The 8,131-nt window shown below is 39.9% G+C and overlaps 1 protein-coding gene across 1 annotated transcript; it reads left to right on the plus strand.

The window, feature by feature from the left end:
- The first annotated feature begins 2,961 nt into the window (after nt 1–2,961).
- LOC121318926 (adrenodoxin-like) lies at nt 2,962–7,374 on the plus strand. The gene is made up of 4 exons (XM_041256131.1): nt 2,962–3,206; nt 5,494–5,609; nt 6,002–6,131; nt 6,733–7,374. The coding sequence occupies exons 1-4, from the start codon at nt 3,031–3,033 to the stop codon at nt 6,845–6,847; spliced, it is 537 nt and encodes a 178-aa protein (XP_041112065.1). The 5' UTR covers nt 2,962–3,030; the 3' UTR covers nt 6,848–7,374.
- The last annotated feature ends 757 nt before the right edge of the window (nt 7,375–8,131 follow it).

The raw sequence follows: 8,131 nt of genomic DNA on the forward strand, positions 1-8,131 counted from the left end.
TGCAGGCTTCTTTCACAAAACAGACTTTGAAACTCACAATTTGAAGTTTTGTGGATTTGACCATAATAGTTTATTTATCGTTTAATAGCATTTCTTCTTTGCTTTGTTTTTTTGTGCTCTGAATAAATATTACAAGGCAACTTCATAGTTATCAAGAAGCTGCTTGATGAGATTTTGGGATCAATAAGCTACTAACAACCAAACGAGCAAGATGGGCCGAATGGCCTCCTCTCGTTTGTAAACTTTCTTATGTTCTTATGTTCTTATGTTCTTAATAGTATCTGAATGCAACGTGGCATGCACAGACACTCGGGAAACAATACAGCTTCCTACCACTAGAGGACAGAAAACACCAGAAAATGAAGTACAAATTTGCTATAACACGTTTCGTTGAAAACATGTTCACAGACTTTATCTATATGACCTATATATTTTTGTAAGTCAGGATATGCAGGTTTTTTGTGATCCGCTCTAGTTTTGGAAACTTTCGAGTACTACTTTTACAGCTAAGTTTTTACTTCATTGTCATGTCTGCCAGACATGGAAATTGAACTTTACAACAGGAAGCAAAATTGCAAACAGGAAAACGTGTCAACTCTGTTTTGCTACATTTGGGTGGTGCTTGGAAAATGTGTATTCACTCTATTTATAATACATCCTTCTGTAAACCTCTGATAATATTGCAAGAGGTACCTTAAGAAAACGTATTTGAAAGACTTTTTTTTACACGTATTTTAAGGACAAGTAAAAACCACAGTGTCTATAAATTGATTTATAGACACTGGGGGGGGGGGGGGGGGGGGGGCAAATAACAGGCTAAATACAACATCTCCCAAAACTGGTGCAACAGAACTTAATTTTAAAGGAATCTGTTTCCTTGTGAGGAGAGAAAAAGCAAAGTACTTCTATGTTTTCTGCTTTCAGTAAAAGAAGCTTGCAAAGCGATTATAACCGCACATGCATTTTTCATTTTGCATGAATTTCCACTCAAAAACCCAAGCATGACATTTCAAATAGGGCGCCTCTATATCTGTTATACGGTAGTTCAACAAAACAACAAGATACATGTGCAATTATGAAACAATCAGTTGTCTTTTTTAAGAGCTTTGTTATTTGGTACTCTTCAAATTCTGCGGAAAGGATAGTGATGCAATAATTACAATTTAAACTTGAGGGAAGTTTGGAAAGGATGGCTAGTTGAAAGGCGGTCGTCCTTACAGATGAGTGAAAGGAAAAACTCTTCTCTTCCAGCACTGTCACATTTTCACAAAACCTGGAAAGGCTGCTCAGGAAGTGCGATGAGGAAGTATATTTGCGTTGTACAGGCTTCTGTGCAGTGCTTCACTTGTGGCTTTCCGTGCACGGTGTAACGTCAATATGCTTCCCCAACCCACTTCCTCCCAATCAGCCATGTTTAACAATTTCAAGATCTTTGTTGGAGTACATTGTAAGAATGGTAAATAATGGTCTAAGCAGATCAAAGAACACATGAGGGGATATTGAACAGGGCAGAATAAATGTAGATGATATACCGAATTCCTTTTAAATGAGAATGCTGTGAGGGATAAACAGTTATTTATAATTTGCATTTGCCATGCAAGCCCAGAAAGCAAGAAATGTGAGTACGCCCCAGACAGCAGTCCCCCACCCCCACCTTGCTTTCTGGGGCTAAGAGAGCCATTGTGCAAACACTTCTAAAGGGTATCCATGAATACTATAAGCCCTGCATTAATCTGCTTGGCACGCACACACGAAAGAAAATAAATCCTTTTCAAAGTATTTCCCACCCCTAACCCTAATGTATTTTCCCAAGGTTTTTTGAAACTCTGAAACTCAAGATTTTTTGAATGCTACAAAAACACTTGTGTGCCCTTGAAAAACATCTGTCCGGCTCTAAATCTGTGTGAGCTGGCATCGCCGGCCTTGTTCTTTCACAGCCATGACTTTTGTTATAGGCACCACGCTGGAGTTGGACAACTTGAATCTGACAACACGTTCAGCCCCCAGCGAGCAGACTCTGGAAAGAAAAGAAAGGACAGGACTGTATGTCACATCGAATAACATATACGATAACATCATGTTTGTGTGCAGTTATACAGACCTCTTACCTGAAGTGGTCGAGTGAAATAGCTCTACTTTTAGCATGGCATACATACAGTACATAAAATGTGTACAGCCCATGATGAAGAAATTTTCTGTATACAAGTTTAGTGCTGCACTTCATGGTAAAAGCATATTAGCAGTATACTAGAGCATGGTGAAAGAATTGTGAAATGGTGGCAGTGGGGAAACCTGAGTATACGATGAAAATACAACTCAGAGGGGTGCAGATTGTGAACATCTGGACAAAACAGGCAACTAAGTTTAGGGTTTGGTCTAAATAACATTCCACCTTGAAGTCTCCTTGCTAGTCAATGAGCTGAACACTAGCCGTGTTGCCCATTTCAAGCAGCTCTCAGTCATGGTAAAATACTTAGGTACAGTGTGATAGTAAAGTATGTTAAATGCAAAGTCTTTAGCATGGTAAAAGCATAGTAAACTACACATTACTGAGGTAATAATTAGGACCCGCCTGCTATTGTACTCAAACAAACAAACAAACAAAAAACTATTTAACAGAATGAAGGGAAATACAGTACTTAAAATAGGAATAGGAGAATACTTTCAGAAAGGAAAAAAAAAACACTTTTGTAATTACAGGTTATAATCATGTAATAATTATTTAAAAACACACCTTTTCACAAATGCAACATTAATAACAGCATTTCTGAAGAATATACGCTAAAAAATAAACAATACATAAAACGTATAAAGAACTACAAATCAATGGAGCTGATGATTCATATTAAAGTCTGATTAGAAATAATAATAATAAAAAAAATCCTGCACGTATTTGCGTTATTAACCCCAGCCAAGAAACAGGTCGCGTATGCAAGCTGAGAGCCGCCTCCTTGGGCAGTGCTAATTTCAAGGCTCTTGACTGTGTACTTAGACCTCCAGGCAGCCCCGGTTTGCAGACTCGGCAGCGAGATGGCACGGTTTGTGGTACGGCTCCAGTCCCTTCTCAGTGAACCCGTATTACAGCACGTTTACCTGCTGGGATCTGCGGTGACACGGAATCTCAGACGCCCACTGCCATGGGTGGCTTTACAGCGCCGAGACCTCCACACCACGCATGGAGTTTTTAAAGACGCAGCGGAGAGCAGGTGCGTTAATTACCAGTGTCTATTTAAATAGGTTTTAAAAAAGTTTTTCTTCTGAACAACAACTACGTGTACCATTCATAAAGCCGCACCGTAACTCACGAGCTTGTGTTTTTTTTTTTTTTTCTGCAAGTCAGTTTGATTAAGTGAATAGGGGAGACCGGGTCTGGTTGTCACATTTTTTACTCTTTATTATTTTTCACAGTCTGGTGACACGCTGTTATATTGAAGAATAATTCTTCACATACAAATTGATATATTTTTTTTTTATTTCAGTATAACTGTATTCCAAATATGATATTTAGACGGTTGAAAATGCGCCGGTCACCTGTGACAGCCTGCCCCATACTGTGGTTGGTTGTCACAGCGTATGTTCTTGCTTTTACAATAGACAATAATGCAACTTTTGTAGTTTTTTTTTTTTTAAATAACAAAGTTTCTACTGTGCACAATGACAGAAAAAGTTGTAATTTTACTTTTTATGTGAACATAAAAAAAACAGACCTATATATATTTGAAATGTTGACCCATGCTACAAAATAATACCACAGCCCTCACAGAACCAGAGGACAAACAGGAAATAATTTAAATAAGCATTACATGGTGACATAGCCCACATTTCGGTGTAAAAAAGTAGAAATAAATATATAAGACTTCTTCCCATAGGATTTACATGTGATAACCTGCCCCCAAAACTATGTGACAGCCTGACTTTACATGATAATTTAATTCTCTCAGTACTACTGGGAGAACCTACTGGTTTTGTTTTTACACCAAAAGATAGCCAGTATCTGGTTCTATTTAACATGGCCACCAGTTCAAACAAACTCCAGTACTACTAAGAGTTATAACATAAATAACAAGATATGCGTTTTTATTTTGGGTATGAAAAAAAAAATGAAATATGTGCTAACCTTTATGTTAGATGGAATTGACCTCAAATTACAAGATGGTTGACTTCCAGACAATAGAGCACACATTCAGTGTTAGTATCACCTGCCTGCGCCATCTAGTTTCATAGCTATGAGCACCGTGACAACCAACCAGTGTGACAACCAACCCTGGTCTCCCCTACAGTTTCATTAAACTTTTCATTATATATATAATGGCATGCATGATAGGGTTACAGTTCTGTGAACAGAGCCTTGCATTTCAAAGGTATGCACAGAATTTTAGAGATCCTTTTGGTGACAGAAAGCTTCAAGGAAGTGGCTTGATTGGCTCTAGGTAATATTACAAACTTGCGTTAGGTGCTGTGGTTTTACAAAACATGCAGGAAACTTCAGACCATAGCAGGTTCCTACCAAGTGCTGAAATTACAAAGCACTTTCGCAACTGGATTGTCTTGCTGAAAAATTCCAAAAATGCCCGCTGATCTCCTGAGAATGCTAATGCTAATGCTATTTTCTAAGAGGTTTATTCCACTAAACAAGGAACGATAGTCAATCCTTAAAAGGGGTTTTGAGGGTTAAGAAAGTTTTATCCATTCTGAGCACAATGGTACTCAGATATCAGTACAGTAGGTACGGTGTGCACACTCATTAACATCTTCCCATTGCCTTTAGTTTTTACTATGATTTTGACATATCATAATATACCTGTGCCTGTGGCTTACACTTTGCTGTGCTCCTAAATACTGCAGCAAACTTTTATTACAGTGCAAGCTGTTCTGTTGCGTCACTGCAAATGACCTTTCCTTCACTAGCTGGATCATTCTCCAGTGTTATCAGGCTCGACGGCCTCGACCTCCAAGCTGTATCACTGAAGAATAGGGGCTGGCTAATGTAAACATGTGATAAAGAGCAATGGATACAACTGTTCAGGGTAAAGGTTCTTCCTGACTGACAGTACTGACAAGGGATAGCCCACTGAGACTGAAACACTGGACTTTACTCCATAGAATTAACATCTGTGCCAGTTTACAAAATCCACACCTTCACCTTCACCTTGTAAACCTGCAGGGATTCCACAAGCACTGCAAGGCTCTTTTTTAGAATTCTCTTAGAATCTCTAACCATTCTAGAGCTCAATTTAGACCTTGATTAAAAAAAACTGGAATCAAAGCACTGATGTGCAGCAGGTCAATGTCAGGGGGGCAGTGCTCTGTAATATAGTTGTTTTCATACAGTGTGTTGTTTGGATATACTATGTACTTATAGTTTGTCATAGAAGTCTATAGAAGATTCACTGAGCTGCAGTATTTCAAGGCAACAGTTTTTGTTCATCAAAGTGTAAAACAGAGTTTTGGGGTCCCTTTATTAATATCCTTTAATATCTATTTGTTTCCCAGCGAAATAACAATCCACTTCATCAACCAAGATGGAGAGAGGACCACCACTACAGCGACGGAGGGGGAAAGCTTGCTGGACATCGTGGTGAACAAGAATTTAGATTTCAGTGGCTTTGGTAAGACTTCTGAATGAATAAATCAAGTTTTTAAAGCATGTTTTGATTATTTTATTATTACGGTTCTTTTTCTTTTTTAAGCGCAACTGCAGTGTATGTCTCAGGATCCCAGGAATACATATGGGCTCAATTAGCTTGAAGGTTATAACGGGTAGTTAACAAGCTTAAGGGTATTCTTACCCCTCATCCTGCTCTCAACACCAAGTCAATGAAATCTTCATTTATTTTGTTAATTATACAACTCTGAATCAAAGGGGTGATATTATTATTATTATTATTATTATTATTATTATTATTATTATTATTATTATTATTATTATTATTATTATTATTTTGTTACAATAAGGCTCTGTTGTGTTTAAATGTGACCCTGTTCTGCCTGGTTGTTCCAGGTGCTTGTGAGGGAACACTAGCCTGCTCAACATGCCACCTGATTTTCGACAAGAATGTTTTTAACAAGCTGGAGCCCCTGGTGGACGAGGAGCTGGATATGCTGGACTTGGCCTATGGCCTGACTGACACGTGCGTTTTGTTGAGTGTCAACAGATCATTTCGAGTGGCCTTGACTCTGAATAGCAGAGAGAGACTCTGTACTTCAACCTGGCCTGTGTTATCTGTCTTAAGACCTTGAGAGCAGGTTTAATCAAACGCAGTTTATAATAACCTTGAAGCTTTGAAAACCACATCCAGTATAATACAGTATTCTCTCTCTCAAGCCAGCTTTTCTCTGGACCCTACCTCTGTGATGTACCTACTGAACACTCCTCTATAACCCCACCCCTCTGTGTGTGTCACAGCTCTCTGACCCCACCCCTCTGTGTGTGTCACAGCTCTCTGACCCCATCCCTGTGTGTGTCACAGCTCTGACCCTGCCCCTCTAACCCTACCGCTCTGTGTTGCATGTCTCTAACCCCACCCCTCTGTGTGTTGCAAGTTTCTAACCCCACCCCTCTGTGTGTTGCATGTCTCTAACCCCACCCCTCTGTGTGTTACATGTCTCTGTAACCCCGCCCCTCTGTGTGTTGCAAGTTTCTAACCCCACCCCTCTGTGTGTTGCATGTCTCTAACCCCACCCCTCTGTGTGTTACATGTCTCTGTAACCCCGCCCCTCTGTGTGTTGCAGGTCTCGTCTAGGCTGTCAGGTGTTTGTTCAGAAGTGGATGGACGGGATGACGGTTGAGGTGCCGCAAAAGGTGAATGACATCAGGAAGGCAGCAGAATCGTCTTGGAAACAATGAGAGGCAGGAAGGCAGCTGAATCGTCTTTGAGAGCGTGAGAGAGCTTACACTTTATCCTGCTGGTGCTGACGTTGTTTCTGTGTCCTGAGTTCCTCCTAATTCTCCAACACCCACAGCATGCACTTTACACTTTGTATTTAGAGCTGCCCATTAAGAGGCCTCCCCAGAAATCCACAGCATTCTCATCTCTTTAGCAACCACATACCTGCCTCCTCCGCTTGTACCTGGTAACCAGCAGCCCTCATTAACCCAACCCAGCGCCCCTGATATTTCTTCTTAGTGTGCTATGTGCATGTAAAAAAAAAAATGGAATTTTTCCTTATTTATCCAGGTCGGACTATAATAAAAGTTTCCTCGGGACATTTTTGTGGTGACAAACGCCCATGTTCAGACTAACTCGCCATGCATGCGTTATAAAGACCATTAATGTGCATACATTGCTTAGTGGTTTTCAAAGATATTGCAAGCATTATTTGTGCAGATGAAATATAACCATTAAACTCTATTTACAGCTACTGCAGTGTGTGATTTCTTTTATACAACACAATACAATGCAACTTGCTTTTATAGAGCACTCTTCATGCGACACATCCCAGGCCACTTTACAATAAAACCAAAAAAGAAAAAGACAAGCCAAATGGCCAAGCAATCCAGCTCAAAAATACAACTCAAACAGATGTTTAAAAGTGTCAACTGTGCCAGCACTCCTGATGTGATTTGGGATGGAATTCGAAAGGCAGGGAGAAGAGCAACTAAAGCCCGGTCGCCCCTCCTGATTTCAGCTGATTTTCAGGAGCTACCAGGCCAGCATTTGCTGATCTCAGAGTACGACTAGCGGCATAAGGTACCAACAGTTCCTGCAAGTATGAAGCCCTATAATGGTAAATGCTGATTGCAACAAATACAGTCTATGTTGCTTTTGGATTTGAAAGCCCTGGGAGAAGCATTGTTCTATACTCAGTACTAATGACAATCTGTTGTTCCCAAGCAGTTTGTATTTGCAATGAAATGTAGTGTCAAGTGTCTCGAGGCTACAGGAGGCTGGTTTAACCCACTAAGCAATAATAATAATAATTTTATTTGTATATAGCACTGTTCATAGTGGACCACCATCACAAAGTGCTTTACAGAGGTAGGCTGTGAACTGTGCATTATATACAGAGTCACTTACAATAAGACATTGATTTAACATCTCATCTGCAGGATGGAGCACAATGAGATCAGTAGCACAAGTGGGATTTGAACTGGTGACTTTCTGGTTATAAGTCCTGGACTTTAAATACT

Source organism: Polyodon spathula, chromosome 7 (genome assembly GCF_017654505.1).
Source record: "Polyodon spathula isolate WHYD16114869_AA chromosome 7, ASM1765450v1, whole genome shotgun sequence".
NCBI classification, from domain to species: Eukaryota; Metazoa; Chordata; class Actinopteri; order Acipenseriformes; family Polyodontidae; genus Polyodon; species Polyodon spathula.

Coding starts and splice junctions, on each gene's coding strand:
- LOC121318926 (XM_041256131.1), top strand. CDS start 3,031: ATGGCACGGTTTGTGGTACGGCTCCAGTCCCTTCTCAGTGAACCCGTA. Junction 3,207..5,493: donor AAAGACGCAGCGGAGAGCAG/GTGCGTTAATTA, acceptor TTTGTTTCCCAG/CGAAATAACAATCCACTTCA. Junction 6,132..6,732: donor GCCTATGGCCTGACTGACAC/GTGCGTTTTGTT, acceptor TGTGTGTTGCAG/GTCTCGTCTAGGCTGTCAGG.